Source organism: Colossoma macropomum, unplaced genomic scaffold (assembly GCF_904425465.1).
Source record: "Colossoma macropomum unplaced genomic scaffold, Colossoma_macropomum, whole genome shotgun sequence".
Classification (NCBI taxonomy): domain Eukaryota; kingdom Metazoa; phylum Chordata; class Actinopteri; order Characiformes; family Serrasalmidae; genus Colossoma; species Colossoma macropomum.
Window position 1 is genome coordinate 35,357,745 of NW_023494784.1, and position 17,602 is coordinate 35,375,346.

At 39.2% G+C, this 17,602-nt stretch overlaps 1 protein-coding gene across 1 annotated transcript in view; it reads right to left on the minus strand.

Annotated features, from left to right (window-relative positions):
* LOC118807903 (activin receptor type-1C) overlaps window positions 1-14,511 on the minus strand; it is a 42,884-nt gene extending 28,373 nt beyond the window's left edge. The window contains exons 1-2 of the mRNA XM_036570089.1: window positions 14,307-14,511; window positions 6,167-6,397 (exon numbers count right to left, since the gene is read on the minus strand). Of these exons, the coding sequence (XP_036425982.1) occupies window positions 6,167-6,397; window positions 14,307-14,376 (301 nt within the window). The 5' untranslated portion in view covers window positions 14,377-14,511. The remainder of the gene's footprint in view (window positions 1-6,166; window positions 6,398-14,306) is intronic.
* Window positions 14,512-17,602: the final 3,091 nt, after the last annotated feature.

Sequence of the window (17,602 nt, forward strand, 5' to 3'; positions counted from 1 at the left end):
TTTTTAGATACCAGTATGTCATACAGTGTAAGAAACCGCATCAGCAAGTCTATTTAGGAAGCTCAACGTGGTTTGAGGCAAGCATGTGATGGTTTCAGCATGCAGTTTAGACAAGGCTAATTGATGATTAGAAGCTTTTTAGCTACCTTATCCTCGTAGCTCCAGCGCAAAAGCAAAGAAAAAAGTTCAGACACCAAACTTGTCTTGACTGATTTGGAGTAAAGGGACATTTGTGTAAAACTGATTCTTTGCCAAACTTATTCTTTAAGGTCTGAATGAAGCCTGAAGTGAGTAAGTCTAAAAACTACTTTACAAAATCAGAAAAGTTTCATGATGTTGATAAAAAAGTGTGTTTAATTTGCTCGAATGTGTGCATCTGTACACATACGTTATACGCACAGCTGGCATTTGCCTCCACCAATGCTATTTTACCCCAGTCCCCACGCTCCAGGCCTTTGGCCCAGTGAAATACTGCAGCAACAACTGCTGAAAACAGTTTTCACAATACCAATCTAAAAGAAGAGTCTCTACATGATACCATACTTTCCATCATGGAGAATCAAGCTCAAGATCTCAAGCTGTGCTGCTTATTATACTAGCTGACAGCTGACACTTGGGTGTGGGGGTGTTAGGAGACAGACATAAGATACGGAAGCTCTCTCTAACTTTTACTCGTCTCCTCTCCTGGTCACCTTCATTAAAGTTTAGAAAACAACAAAGGGAGTTAACGAGGTCAAAGGAGGTAACGAGGTACCAACGCAACTACTGGCACATCCCCCTCACCAACAAGCGATCTAAATTTAACCTGGCTTATCCTCAAACAGGAGCGCTCTTCAGAAGACATAATCCAACCCACAAAGTCCAGCTACTTTAGAATATATGAGGATCATACTGCTAAACTGGTTCCATGTGTTTTTCATGAGTTGAAAACACATTTTGGATTTTTAACTGTCTTGGACTTTAGACTAAAATCCTTTTGACCCTATATCTTAATTATGTTTATTTAATGAAATTATGATTATGATTGAACTTTCCATTTTGTCAATACCAATATAATAATTATGCCTCCAAAACTTTATCAGTGACAATTTTAACTACTTTTGAGCATAACTCAAAAACACTAAATTAAATATACTAAATATAAAATTATGACATTTTCATTTACACTCAAAAAAGTTTGCTTAATTGCAGAAAATATGTGTTTCAGTAGTGATAATTCTTAAAGTTATACAATGATGTTCAGGCTTCAGGACACATGTACTTCAAAACAATGGGATCTAGGTGGTCACCATGTGGCCATGAGGGACAGGGATGCAGCCTTGCTTCCTGCTCTAAAATCTCAAAATCTTTCAGCTTCGTCTTAAAATACTGAAAAAAAATGTAAGTATTATTTTCACAAGTTGAAATTTAAGGTTTGAGACAAATATCTATATATATATATATATATATATATATCTTATTACTATCTCAATTAATGTCTTGGGTTTAAACAGATCATAATGTAATCCTTGTACATATCTAAATACTTCATTTTTTTAAATCATTTAATCATTTATCATTTTTAATGTGGGACCACACTTTAAACTAATTCGGTGGAATGCTCCACACATTGCATCTCATTGTTGCTGTCAGGACCATAGTTTTTTGTTCTTAAAAAGGAAGCTGGGTTATTTTCACATACATTAGTCATGCTATTACTTGAAGGTGTAATTCTCTTCCACAAAGGACTCACTGAAGGATCCTCCAACACACCCTGAAGGAGATATCTAGAGGAAATTTGAACTTCCTCCACTTCTCTCCACTTCTCAGCGCTTAACATGGCAGATTATCAAATATTTTTGGGTTGTGTGGCAACAAGGAATCGAGTTGTGGAGACAAACTGTACACAAATGCTGCCATGTTCTAGACTATAGAGAACTTTTTTCTGGAGACAATAATACAGTACTAGTCAAATGTTTGGAGAGAACTGACTGAAAGCATCTTAAAGAAACTGAGCTAAAGGCTTGTAGTTCCATTGAATTACACTGATTTTTTTCTAATATTCTATACAGTTCTCTCCAGCACCCCACCGCAACCCAGAAGGATAAACGGTTTAGATGATGTGTGTGTGTATACAGTTCTGTCATGGGGTTGTAAACAAAATCATTCAGAGTGGTGTCATGTGAAATGCTGCATTATAGACAATTTCATAATTAATAATTTTACAATTGATAGTTTTATAGATTTCTTTACATTGGGGGTGACAGGAACCAGGGGTCACAATGTATAAAATGCAAATCTAAAACCACCAGTGAATCTACAGGTATCCTCTTGATATGTAACGCTGATGATGGTAAAATAGTGGTAAATCTGTAAAAATAACTTTTCTTTGTCCTTATGATGCCTTGCATGAATGAATTTCGCAACTAAAAATAATGTCTGAGGCATCAGGCAGTGTATTCGTAAACACTGCATGTAATAGTTTTCTGTGATGTAGCTTTTAGGGCATTAAACGTTTCAGACGTCTGGTTCCTGTCACCACCACTGTGAATAATTCTGATTCAGTAAGCTTCTCTAAAATGGAGCATTTTACAACAAACCAATCTAAATGACTTTGTTTACATCTTGATGGTTTAATTACACAGACATTTTGGAAAATCTGAAGAATTCACTTTAGAGTAACTTAGAGATCACATGATACCATTTTTTTTCTGTTTGGATAACAGAACTGATATCGAAACCTTGAATATTGACCAACAATGGTCCAAAATGTTCCATTTAAAAAATTAAACCTTAATTAAAAACTTTACTTAAAATGAGCCTCTAAAAGGAGCTTATTACGCTCAAGCCACTTTCTACTGTTGCAGAGCTGGTGAGCCAAAAACGTTTGATTAAAGCAACAGTTTTGCAAAAAAACAAATTTACATGATTTAACAAAATCACATCACAAAATGTGAATGAGTGCTATTTCAGGGCAGATTTGTTACAGGACTGGATCCCATTCATTCTTTCATTCTCTCTGATGACCAGTATTTTCTGCTGACATCGGCCCAATAATGATACCTGTTTTCAGATCAGTGTCAACTTGTTTTTGTGTTTCTAATGCCGCTAGAAATATTGAAGGTATTATCTATAGAAGAATTTAATTCCAAAGCAAAAAAAAAATTAAATGCTCCAACTAGTTTTCACAAGCCAACGAGTTCTCAGCAAGCCCATCTTGGAAGAATCAAAAACAGAAGACAGTTTTGTCTTTACTATTATTCTAAAATTTGGAAAAGTTTTATGATTGTGTCCAAACTTTTGACAGGTACTGTATCATGTATATTTGTTCTCGGTGCATAATCACTGTGCATGATGTTCATGAGCTTGTGTGTTGTGGTATACAGCTACAGTGAAACAAGTTCACAGGGGTCAGAGAACAATGTCATCATCTCGCCATCTGTAATATCATAATGCCAGAACCCAACCGAAAAAAAGTGTACAGCGTACGGTTAGTCCTCAGGATTAGCATACATCTAATCCAAACTGTAATAAATCAAAACGATTATCTCTGGAGCCTCAACCCCGTAAGCCAGGAAAGTCAGGCCATGACATTTTGTCTACATTAAATTTTCGAGGTGAAAATCGCTGCTAAAAAAAGGGCAACGTTACAGTGGTGGCTCCTATTCTGCACAACAGGGATGTCATGCAGCATGCTGACTCAGCCACTTTAATATAACATGAATTAGAACTCTACAAATTACTTGATTAATTTATTGAAAAGAATAAAAGTGATTTTCTCAATAAATTGGCAATGATTCATTGGCAATTTGCAGAATAATAATGCATATATTTAATTCAGTGTTTTATAGGCTTTTGATTAAGTGTTTTTAAAAGTAATTTTTACACAAAAAAGTATTACGTAATCTTTGGAAAACTACATATGATTTGATATTGTTTAGTTAAATTTTTTTTGTGTTTTTCATTTTTTTTTATTCTAATTACATAATTAATAATCAGCAGACACAGTGCTGTGCATCAAAGATCACATTTCATTTATAAAATTTCTAGTCAAAAGGGCCTTTAGGTATAAGTTACTGATTTTTCTGAATCTGGGAAAAAGCAGAAAACATTTTTAATAGAAAATTACACAGAAGCCTCAACAATTCAGTTTAACACTCCATTTTTTCAGAATTTAATGTGTTCATCTTTCCCTTGTATTACAGCTTCCATTCTTTTCAGAGACTTGTTTTCAGCTTTTCAAAGAAATCTGCAGGGATATTTTTCCACACCTCCAAAGTTCAGTCTTAGTAATTGGTTGCATTTTCTGCTTTGCATGATCCAAGTAATCCCAATCACATTCAGTGGTGTTGAGGTCTGGACTCTATTGTTCTGAGAACACCAGCAGCTTCTCTGTTTTTTGGCCTAATAAGCTTTTCTCAGTAAGGGTTTCCCAATAACTACACATCCTTTTAGACTCACAGTGGCTTGTCTTCTCACAGTGGAAGGATGGACAGAAGCACCTGTGGATTTTTTTCAGATCGGGAGCAAGAGCGGAGCTTGATGTTCTCCCCTCTCTCACAGATGCAAGCTTTAAGTACTGCCTATCTGATGGGGACAGTTTAGGTGGTCCACCAGGTCATGCACAGTTGTTGAGAGCCCCTTTGTATCTATATCTTGTAAAAAATGTTTGATCTCCAGCTTTGAAAACTTTTCAGTTTTTTCCACTTACTGTCCTTTGACTTTGTCCTTCCTTCTGCAAGTGGATTATCTTCTATTTTATCTCCACAAAAATATCTCCTGAAAATGCATAACTTGTACTTAATGGTGGTTTTGACTGGATATTAAACAAATGAAATGTGGTCTCTGACTTTTGCACAGTACTGTAACTCAACTAATATAACTGACAGAACAGCCCAAGAACAAGAAGTTCAATTTGGCTAAACAAGTCTTTATCTGTCTGTAAAACAAATGATTTGTACACTAAACGATAGACTCGCCAGACATTTTACAGTTTGAAAACAACAGTAAATCGCTAATCACAACCAACAAAAGCAATCCCCCCAAAAATCCACTAATGTTGTCTCACTGTACTGTCCAGTCAAAGAATAGTGATAAACTAACCACTAAGCTTTGGACATATTAACCAGAGAAGAAGTCCAAGACCACAAATATTAATACCAGCATGTTTGACTCGGGTCTGATTAAATGCTTTGGAGTCTATGTTTGATTATCTCCCCATGAAGCACTGTGGGCTTCAGCTATAACCACTCTATCATTAATCACTGGTATATGAGAGTTTTTGAAGCATTGAATCTAGTGCTTTAGCTCCAGCCTGTCCTCCCCCAGTATGATGTACCAGCCAGGCAGGCACCCAGTTCAGAGGCTGTGCACTCCCCCGCTAGGCCGTGGTAAGGTATTAATAACCCTTGGCTGGGAGATTGCACTGCCTGCCTGCTCGTAACCCTGCCAGGATATTATGTCACAGCGCAACTGAGAAGGATCAACGCCTCTATCGTCTAGCAGGGTAACAGTCTGAGACCACATATGTGAACACACACACAAAAAAAGAGGAAAATCCCACTTAAATGGTACTGCTGCTTCTATTATTTACAGTGAAATAGGAAAGAGAACACCACATCCTGCCAAGCAATCATTTTACCGAGCTGAGATCAATTCAGATATAGGAATGTGAGTTTTTGGTGTATATGTTTGTTTCATGCAGGCCTTTTGTTGAAGCATGTAGACTCATACTACTTTGATCCATGTAGATCTATTTTTGTTAAAGCATATAGATCTGTAGATCTATTTTTGATCATGTAGATCTATTTTTGTTAATGTTTTGACAATTGTCTGCCATTACACATCATATAAGAACAATGGTTTATAATTGGTCAGCTCACATGTCAGTCATGGCCCTTTCCTGCCCTAGTAGGTGGATTTTGGCCACATTAAGCAATAAAAAACACACCAAATTCGTAGCATGCTGCAAAACGTAGCACGCTGCTAACTGGTGCCATTGTTTGCTAACTACTTTAACCTCATAGCTCCAGTGCAATACTTTGGAAACCCAACCTGTCTTAGCTTACTGACTACTTTTGGGGTAAAGGGAGATTGTGTAAATTAGATTTTTGGCCAAACTACCGCTTTAAGTGACACAAATATAATTTCACATTTATTTCTGCCACAAGATCAAGGGGCATGGTACCTGGCTGAAGGTGAAGGGTCTCGTTGTTGCAGAAGTCGGTGAAGCAGCAGTTGCGTTTGGAGACGTTTTTTGAGCTGTAGCAGAACACTTGGCCCTTCAGCTCACTGGCAGAGAGGCAAGACTTCACAGCCTCTTCTTTCCCATTGATCAGCATCACTGAATTCCAGCACGCTCCCTCAGCCTCCGTCTCACAGGTGTGATTCGCACAAAGCTGACACACACACTTAAGGGCTGAAAGAAAATATATGTACGCATATTAGGGAGGAGATATTCAACAATTCAGATATTCCAAAAAAGCTAGGCCTTTCTAAGTAGCTTTAAAAAGTGATCTGTCATTGCTGTGCATAATCAGAGTCAATACCTATGTTACATTTTTGAATGTTAAGAACTAAAATCACTAAAAAACTAGGGCTGTCAAACAATTAAAATACATAATTAGGATTAATCTCATTATTTTAAGTTAACTGGAATGACTTTTTCTATCTTTAAAAGCACTGCATTTTGCTATAGCTGCATATGTGGACAAAACAAGCTTCAGAATAGAGATCAGAGCATTTTGATTACTTTTAGTAATTCAATAACATTATTAACATTTCATTTCATCATGTGAACACAGCATTCACAAGAATCTGAAAATGAAAATCACATGAACGGAGGGTGAACAGAAAAATAAGGTACAAACAGTTTTCATTTGTCATCACCAACGTCCAGTGAGAGCACGTTTCAACTCCGCCGTGATTGTAGCCCTCTCACACTCACAAAACTCTGTTCTCTTTAAAGGGGAACTGAGGCTTTCCATTTTGGTTGCTTTTGTTAGTTTGTTACATGTTGATTTATCCACAGGACTCCTGCGAGCACTGCCCAGCGTAGCCTGATGAAGGTGTCCTCCCAGTGCTAACATTACTGATATTACTGATATTGCCTGCGCTAGTGGTGAGATTTGCTTGTAAATGATACTTCAGTCCTGATGTACTTCAACGATAAAAACATCACAGAGGCAGTAGTTATAACACACCATTGATATTATCATTACCAAAAACTCATTTAAAAGCTGTATTTGAATGAGAGGCCTACAGTCGTGAAGTCATAGTGCATGGTTTGAATGTTCAAACTAAGAAAATGCATTACCAGCATTACAAAAACATTAGTGGCATTAACAGTTAATACATTAATAACTGTGCCACCACTACTAAAATCATATACTCATGCAATGATATGAATTTCTACCATCCACTTATCACCAGAATGAGACATGTTTCTCTTGTTTAAAGCCATTTCTGCATGTGTTCACTCATGGTAAATATTAAAATATTTAAGCTTTTAAAGCTACGGATATTCACATAGTTCCTGTGGGTGACATGAGCAGGCCTACTAAATGTATGCTATTCTATTTATGGTATACAAATTGATGATTTCCAGCTTTTATTCTCTTTCACAGTCCTATTTACATTTTTTTTTAAAAAATGTGGAAACCTTTTATTGAATGTTCCCTCCATTTATAACTGTAAAAGAAATCATTATCCATTACTCTCCATTAAAGACAAACACTTGGGTACACGTTGTGTCCATTGATTACCATTGCAGCGGAGGGTTCTGACTAATACTACCACACTTGACCTGATTTTCCAAAAGGATTACTGAACTAAAATCATCATAAGATGTTTGTGCATCACTGACAGAGCTCTCATTACCTCTGATTTAATGCTAGTTTTGCTTTCAGAATATCAGTTGTAATTTGAGTTTTCCAATCAGTTTTCTGAGCCAAAACAAACTTTCTCTCTTACTGTTTGGGAACCTGATCTTCTTGAACTTTCAGTCCGGGCATTCCAAAATCTATCTTAAATGAACTACACTGTACACACACAGCACACTGCTGCAGACAAACCACACTTTCTTAAAAATCGCCTTTCATTGTCCTTATGTTGCACCACTACTAACAGTTAGAAATAGACAACACAAAGACAGCAATAATCCTTTTAACTTCTATTTTCTCTAGCTATCCAGTGGCCAATAGCTCCTTGAGTGGAGCTTTTTTCAGGTTACGTAACTGTGTCCATGCTCTTAGACTGAAGGGGAAAGCTGCGTAATGCTGCTTAGGCTAACACCATGCTAATCTCAAGCTGCTCTCAGTATACCTGTCCTGCTTTCGGAGGCCGTCGCCATGCTGGCCTTGCTCCCCTTTCTGAGAAGGTGTCATGTCCCAGAAGAAGAATACGGGTTTCTCTTTGATCATTCACTCAGTATTTCTCCCCACAAAAACACTGGAACATTTTGTGTATCTCTAGTTTTACATAGCTCAATTCAGACAGAAAGATAAGAGGTCAAAGGGCAGGATCAGCCACGTTAGACTAAGGCAGAATGGTGGGAAAGTGGCTTGCTCAATGTTTGAATGGCTGGAGAAAAGCATCAACAGGGTAATGGACACTACTCTGTCCAGCCAAATACAGTGGAACAGAAATCCAATTGCTACTGCTAGTTTCAATATCTGCAGGCTCACTTGAGTTCAACTGACCTATCCATGTTCCACTCAAAACATCATCTTGATTCTTCACCACTGTTGCAGGGTGGGATAAGCTGTACAGAACGTGGCCAAAAATTCCCACCAACCTAACACAACTCTGTTTTTGTCAAAACATGCAAATTGGACCACTGCAGCGTTTGATAGGATGCTGAGTGTTGAGTTTTAAATGCTACCAAGCTGCACTGTTCACTATAATAAGGTAGACTGGAAACATTTGCCACCATTCTGTAATTAGCTTGATTACATGATAAGCTTAAGAGATCACGTACAATATACCATCGTCTGATCTCGCCCCTTAGCCATCACCAAGTGACAGTACTGTCTTTAGAATTGTGTTGGAAGGAAAGCTGTTTACGTGGACATGGACAACACATTAAAAGACTGACAAATGAAGACTAAAGAAAACACACTAAAAAACAGACTATGTGAAAAATAGGATTTATTGTGTGTGTCTTAAAGCTGCAGATAGCATGTTTTCTGACATTCAAATTGTCCAACTTTACTGGCCATCATGATAGTTGGAATCTATCAGTGATTCACAATACTATCATCAATCTGCTCAAGCCTATAAAACATATCTGATCTATTCTTTTTTTGGTATTTTTCCCCAATTCTGTAGCCTATTTTGTTGGATCCAATTCTACCCGCTAGCTAGGTCTCGCCTAAAAACCCAATATTACCAGGGCTAGGAGGGTGAAGGCTAGTGCATGCGCCCCACGAGTCATGTGAATCACTCAGCACATCTTTTCGAACTGCTGCTAATGTAATGTGACTGAACAGTTCAACATGCATGGAGGAGAGCGCTAACTGCCCGTTCTGTTACATCAGACAGACAGAGGCCCATGTTGGCTACCTTCACACAGAGTGATATGGGGAGGAGCAGGACCATCCTAACGACTAATTATGCACTTTTGGACTCCTGGTCACTGATGACTGTGGCATCACCAGGAATCATACTCTGGATCTCCAGGTGATTGGGCTATGAAAGGATGTATTTGTGAGCAAAGCACGGATACATCATTCTAAGGCCCAATCCCATTTCTTCTTTTTACCCCTACCCCTTGTTTTCAAGTGTCACCCTAACCCCTTGGAACTGAGTTACAAGGGGTTGTGGTTAAAATCTTGCCATACGAAATGGGACAACCCTCAAATAATAATGATAAAAAAATGCTTCATTAATAGGCTACTAGTGGTGCTCTGTAGGTGACCCTGCCAGTCTGCAGTGACAGCAGAGAAGGGAAAAGTCCAGTAACCTCACTGCTGGGCTTTAGTTACATTTAAGGCATCATATGCTTTCAAAGAGGGGGTATAAGACAATTATTTGTTATCGCCCACCGCTAATTCTTTGGTGATACAAAGCTGAAGTCAGCTATTCACCAGCTTCTTGACTATTTAAGGTGGAATGGGAAAATTAGCTAGCTAGCTACCAAGACATCAGCTTACTATTAGCGATGTTTTATGCTTGTCATGAAGAAAACGACTATAATACACTGAAATGACATTAAACTCAGATAATACAATGGTTATCGAAATTTTGTAACAGAGAAAATACTCACATTTGTGGGTTTCTTTGGTCGCTCGTGCAGCCATCTTGCCAGTTTTTCTTTTTTTCTCATTACACTCTGTTTGGAGTGTTGCCTCTGAAAAACCTCAGTTTGGAGGGCCATGTAGCCCCAACACTTCGCCCTACCCCTCCATCTCAACAAAAATTGGGACACCCTACCCCTACACGTGAATGCGCAAAACAGAGGGGTAAGGGCTAAGTGGTAGGGGCAAGGGGTGAAATGGGAATTGGGCTTACATGTCAGTCACTGATATTGCCTGGCTGCATCAATGTAAAAAGCTCAACCACTGAACGAGATCCATGTGCCAGTGGCATGTGATTGATCTTCTTAAAGCCAAGCCATTATGCTCTACTTCCTTCATTCTGCACAGATCTAAAAAATAGCAAAAATGATCTACTGTAGAAGCTGATGCAGCTGTTGCAGGCATTATGCACTGCAGTGATGCTTTAAAGCAGTGGAATTCCATGAAGTTTCAGTACCTGGCAGTACCTCTACCTAAAAACGTTTGTATTGCCAAAGAACTGATTCTGAAAAAGCAGTACACTAGTTTGCCTCATTGCAGGGTAGTTCTACAGTTCAAGTCCTCTTAGCTGTCCTCTTAGCTTAAATCAATGCAATGAAATTGGAATAAAAGGAAGGTAAGGTCATGTACACATGAACTTTTTTTTTGTTAATGACCTGGAGTAAATGCTGAAATAGACCGAGTGGAATCCTTCAAAACATGGCATTTCATTTTCTCATTCGTTTTTACGTTACCTATGTGATTTTCCAGATTGATTTTCCATTGTATACTGCAGAAGGCAGAGCATTTCAGAGTGCCCTGGCCATTTTTCCCTACACCATGAAGAGGTATTTTACATCAAATGCAATCCAACTGCCTGGCTGAAATTGCTTTTCCTGTGAAGGTTTACTTGCAGAGTTAAGCTCATAAATTTAGCAGTGCTATGTGAAGTATGTTTCCCCAAACCAACATCATAAGCTGTTTGCTAGTTCTTCCAACAACCAGCGGATCAGCGTACACTTTCTGTTCCATTCCACACTGAAGCTCATAACACAGCAAGGCATTTCAACTAAACAGATTTTTCTGTCAAGGCGAGACCATAAAGCACTGGGGTCTTTGATGTCTCCATGCCAACGTTTCACACCTCTGAAACAAATTACTTCTCCGGCTGGACTCAAACGGGCAAATGAGATAAGACAAACACTGCACAGATGCACCACAGTTGGCCTCATCTCACAAAGTCAGTTGAGCAATATGTTAGTCAAAATAAATTTCACCTCATTTTTAGCACAAAAACCTGTTCACTTCTGTTCCATATGTACAAGTCCAGCATGATGAACTTTTTACCAAAGACAAACTGCCAAAAAACGTGCTGTGGCCACTGCTGGACAATGTCAAAGTTCACTAGCAGGGAACATGATAAACATCCATATGCTGGGTTCCCCTGGGAACGTCCTTGTGACTGCCAGCTGTAGCAATTCCTGAATGAACTTCGAATTTTGCAATAATTGTTGGTGGGTCTGAGTTCAGCTTGAGAAACAGAAGCTTCAGGGAAAACTGCAAGCTTCTTATAGTGTCCTTGACAACAAACATTTACCAACAGGCTTCAAGCTTCTCAGTATTCCAGTAAACTTCAGTTTTTCATGGAGCTGCCATTTCTCAAAAACATTCACACTGACCAGTTAGTTAAGCCACAGAACTACTTTTGTTTACTTTTCCAGCTCCACTGCTCTGACTGAGATTAAGGTACTCACGTTAACTTCAGGATGGGCTCCCACAAACAACCACAACCACGAACGTTCAAAACAACAAATCTCCGAATCTCCATCAACAGTTTCTAAAACCCTGAAAGAATGGGTTTTGGGAGCATGTTGTCCTGCAGAAACAGGGCTCCAAGTGCAAGAACCAGTCAACAACAGAAAGAATGTCATTTAAAAGTAATGAATGGTCTACTTTGGTGTTTGGTGACTGGGTGCAATCAGACTGAAACATCCACTATTAAAGATCATGATGGGAAAAACTGATAATATTGGGCATATGACAATATTTAGGGCTATTGTTATAAATTACATCACAGTAAGTCCCAATATGCTCTGAGCAGTGCACTTAAAGTGCACTGACCAACTGCACGTTTTATTACAAAAAGAGCATAATTAAGTTCTGATACACTGGATTCAGTGCATCACAGCATGTGAAAGGTTAAATGCAAAGAACTGTATTCATAATGTTTGATATTATTTTTAAATATGACACTACTGGTTCTTTTCTCTGTTCAAGCACATCAAACATCAGAAAAACTAAATATTGTTATATTTATCGTGAATGGTGAAAATATCTTTAAGTATCTTGATGTTGTATCTTTGCCATATTGCCCACCCCTAGAAAGACTAGTGGTTTTTTGGGAGTTTGTTTTAGAGAACAAGACATTTAAAAGCTGCAGAATAAAGTCTATGAGTTTTATTCTCAAAAAATTTATGAACACTTTTTTGAAACTGAAGACTTCTCTGTGGAATATTAACATAGGGCTAGTCTTAATCTGTGTCCGGAGCTGTGGCCACTGCAGGGTTCTCCTGATCTATATTTAAGATCTAATGTTCTTGGAACATCTAATGCTTGGAAAGGAAGTGCATAATGCACTTGTCACACATCTTTGTGATGACAGGGACTCAATATCCATCTCTCAGTTCAGTTCAGTGGCGCGCATTCATTAGAAAACTAACTGGAAAACAGAAAACACTGAAAGCAAAAGCCACATACTGAGACATTTACTCAGTACAGTAGGAAAAACATCAAACACTTTAGCTTTAAATCAGGACCGCTATGTTCTTCCACACTCATTAATGCCAGCCCCCTAGGGTTGTAAACGTTTGGAGAAATCTGTTTGGACCCTTAAATGACAAACAGGATTATCAAGTGAATCAAGAGCAAAGTGCGAACTTCACACACCAAACATGACAAAGGATTCATCCCAAACAGCCCAAAGTCATGATAAAGTACAGACATTCATACAAATATAATGAGATATAAAACAAAAAAATCCTATTTGTTGATAAAAAGCTGTTTGGCTTCACTCACTAGTTGTGAGTGGTTGTGTAGTTTAATACAAAATAAGCAAATCGGAACCTTTGCCAGGAATTTTGCTCCCCATGCTGTTTTTAAAGTATTATAGAAAATATTACAGAAGTGTATTTGGCTATAAATGTGACAAAACAAATATCTGACTACAAGATGGCAATAAAAACTGGGGTAATGATGATAATTATACTGTCCAAAAGTTTGTAGACACCTGTTCATCCAGCATTTCTTCTGAAGTCAAGGGTATTAATAGGGAGTTTGCCCCCCCCCCATGCTGCAGTAACAGCCTCTACTCTTCTGGGAAGGATTTATACTAGATGTTGGAACGTTGCTGTGAGGATTTGATTGCATTCTGCCACAAGAGCATTAGTAAAGTCAGGTGATGATATTGCACGATCAGCTCTGGATCACTCCAACTCATCCCAAAGGTACTCCATGCAGCTCCATCACTCCAGAGAACGCAGTTCCACTGCTCCACAGCCCAACACTGGAGGGCTTCATACCCCTCTTGCTGACGCTTGGCATTGGGAATGCTGACCCTGAATCTTTTGGCAGTGCTTTTCTAAGGTGTGCACAATTGTCCAGCAAAGAAGGCACCTTAAAGTGAACTAGAAAGTGTGCCTGGACACTTCTGGACATACAGCGTACTTTTTTGGGGGGACAAACGGTGGACTGTTCCTTTAACCTAGCAAAGTAGTTAAGTGCATGCACACAGCAGTGAGAGTAAAGCTGCACCGCATCACATCCCGCCTGATCTTTTGACTTCATGCTCTCTCAAAACCCATTACATAATGCGCTCGTTCCGTTGCGCAAAGGCGGTCCAGAGTCCGCGAGCGACTGTTCAAACCATAAAACACAAGCGAACTCGCTCTCACGTTTGCGGCGGTCAGGGGGCTCGAGGGGCGATGACACTAAAGCAGACACGACTGAGTTTACCAAACTGCAGCATGCGCGAGCGGGGGGCTTTCACCTACTTACCTGCGCCGAGCTGGGTGAGCGCGAGCAGGAGCAGCGCCGCCGTGACGCCGGGACACCTGAGCCCGCGCATGTCCGCCCCTACATCGGGCTTTTCCTTGGCGCGCGCACACACTCTGGTAGCTAGCACGCTGTTGCTCTGACAAAACAAGTCACATCGCCCGCTTCTCTCGTCTCTTCCTCGGCCACACTTCGCATTGCTGCACGCTAAATAACACGCTCGAGCGCTGGAGTGTCGGAGGCGGGGTAGGCTGGAGGGGGTGCTTAAGCTCCGCCCACAGGCTGTGTGTATAAGCGGATTAGAGACAACACAGCGGGATGACAAGTGGAAGCCGGACTAACACTATGGACCTGACGTGTGTCGGTCGGGGCTTGTAATTCATAAGAAAGACGGAGCTGAATGAGAATGATGATTCACAGGAATGATGGCTTTGAAAAGGCTGAGATGCACCTGCGCGCGTGGGACGCGCTTCTGGATCAGAGGGACAAAAACGTCAAAATTAAAAACGTAACCATCACTATATCTGGTATAAACAGCCCCACTGATTCATACAGCAGTAGTTCCTAAACTGAGATTTCGTGGGTTAAAGTCTAGGAACAGCCCTTTCTGATGATGCATCTTGAAGGTGGAAGTAAAATTTAACTGCTTTGAGACTCGAGGGTGGGCTTGCTTGCTTGCTCACTTATTTATTTATTTGGGTCATTCTACAGAAACGTTCATTTTTGTGTCCCTGGCGTTTACAGATATATTACACTTAAAAAAAACATGTTAGGGTTACAATTTATTTATATTTTAAAATAAAACAATAAGTTATTTTATCAATTACACCTTCTTCAGCCTCAATTTAGCAATATTGGTTTTTAAATCAATCAGCTAGAATTCCAAGCACCACAGAAGTGCTCGTCCCCACAGTCATGTGTAAAGGCTGAGGCCCTATTTTGAAGAAAAAAATGTTTTTCTGCAATTTTAACTGTAGTAATCTATACATTACTATGAATTATATAAATCAAATGACATAAAGAAAACACTGCCAAATGCCAAATAAATATAATAAAATATATAATGAAAGTTGTGTCACTGGTGTTACCGCGTAACAAAAACACTCTTATTTTGAAATAAAAATCACACTGATGACATCACTTGACTTCCTTTTAACTATTTTCTGAAGATCTATGAAGAAAAGCACATGGTAAGTCTACTGTGTCTTTTCAGTTATCAGAAATTTTCTCATTTAGCTCATGATTTCATATGAAGCTTTTAGTTGAAGTCACTGGTGTGACCTTCTATATTCTTAGTTAATTGTGAAAAAATAGAATACAAGTGGATTAAATTACATATTTTGGTGGATATTCCATGATTGACAACAGGTTTGATGATCTGTAGCAGCAATTTTGTAAAAGGTATTTTTTCTTAAAAATGTCTCTGGTGTTACCTTTCTTATGTTTAACACCAGTGAGGATTGGTCACACCAGTGACTCCTATGGATAGACAGAAAAGTGGACGTTTCTGTAGAATGACCCATTTATTTACTTACTTACTTACTTGCTTACTTACTCACGCACTCATTAGCTACCCAGATAGCAAGCATATATCAGTTCACTGGCTTAATAAAGTCAGTACCCCCACTCACTGTATGCCACTGCTGGTCCACCCTCAGACCACCCAGATTATTGTCCTGCACACAAGGTCTAACTGGTTTTTAATCTCCTCAAACAGATTATAAATGTATTTGTTACAAGTGAAGTTTGGGGGAGGAGCATGGCTGAAACCCCTCCCTCTTCCGGTCTAATACTCTATGAATTCATATCCTCACCTTCCGTTCCGTGTCAAAGTGTTCACAATCCCCACCGCCACCCCATCTCCTCCCTGGTCCTCAGTCCTACATCAGTCCTACTGCAGCTATGAGGGGGTCTGGCCTTCTAGCTACAGGCAGAAGCTGCCCAGAACTCCAGCCCAAGTTTTCAAAGTTCTCCCCCCTCCCTCAGTTTTCCCTCATACTACCACCACATGTTGAAGGCACAGTCTGAACTCACAAAATGCACACAGCCTTTTATTTTGGAAAATAAACCAAGACAAATATAACAAATAACTAAGAGAAAAAAGCTAATGAGTGGTGCACTATCGACATGCTGAGTGGCAAAATCTTCAAATGAATTTATTTCAAAAATAGAGATTCACAACCATTTGATGTTAGTGCTGTACCAATGGCGCTTAGCAAGCACCACATTTATTAGCATCTAGATCATTGGCAAGCATTTTGCTGAGCAATGTAAGCATTCCCAAGGGCTGCGTGATGTATTTGCATAATGCATGCTGGGTAGTGTGGTGAGAAAACACTGACAGACAAAAACACAAAAAAGATAAAAAAAAAAAAAAACATGAAATCTGTCTAGGCGATGAGGCTAAAGGGTGCAATGCTGTGCTACAGAATGCTACATAACTCAACAAATAACATTAAATGCTAGTCTTAGACCTTTACAGGTTTGTGCCAAGATTGAACAGCAGTGGTTCAGTGAGTTAGCATAAACCGTGAAGGGGATGTGTTGACTCACATGTACACACAGGTTTGTATTTCTTGTTTTGGGGGGCGTTTCCCCATCCTTCTGTATGACGGCAGCTAAATGATGCTGTATTACACCTCGCCCAACACTAATTTTAACCTCAGCAACCAAATGATCAGCTTTGGGATCTTGATCTTGTAATAAAATCTGCATTTAGAAGAAAAATATTAGAAAGAAAAATATTCCTGTTAAAATTTCAAATATTCAAATTTTCGTTCAAATGGTTTTGCTGATAATATAATTTGTAATGAAAAACTTTGCATTTTTTTACAGAAGAAAGCAAAATAGAACCATTTTCACAAATATACACACATATGTACATATACACTGACCAGCCACTTGATTAAGTACACATTGTTTCTATGTTCTTTGTCCATTTTATCAGGTCTGTTTAGCATATAGGTGCACTTTGTAGTTCTACAATTACAGATTGCAGTCCGTCTGTTTTCACCCTGTTCTTCAATGGTCAGGGCAGCCACAGGACCACCTCAGAGCAGGTGTTATTTGGGTGGTGGAGTTTTAAACATTGTGTCCACTCACTGTCCACCCTATTAGACACTCCTACCTTGTCAGTCCACCTTGTAGATGTAAAGTCAGAGACGATAGCTCATCTGCTGCTGCAGTTTGTGTTGGTCATCCTCTAATCCTTCATCAGTGGTCACAGGACCCTGCCCACAGGACCCTGCCCACAGGACGTTGTTGGCTGGATATTTTTGGTTGTTGGACTATTCGAAGTC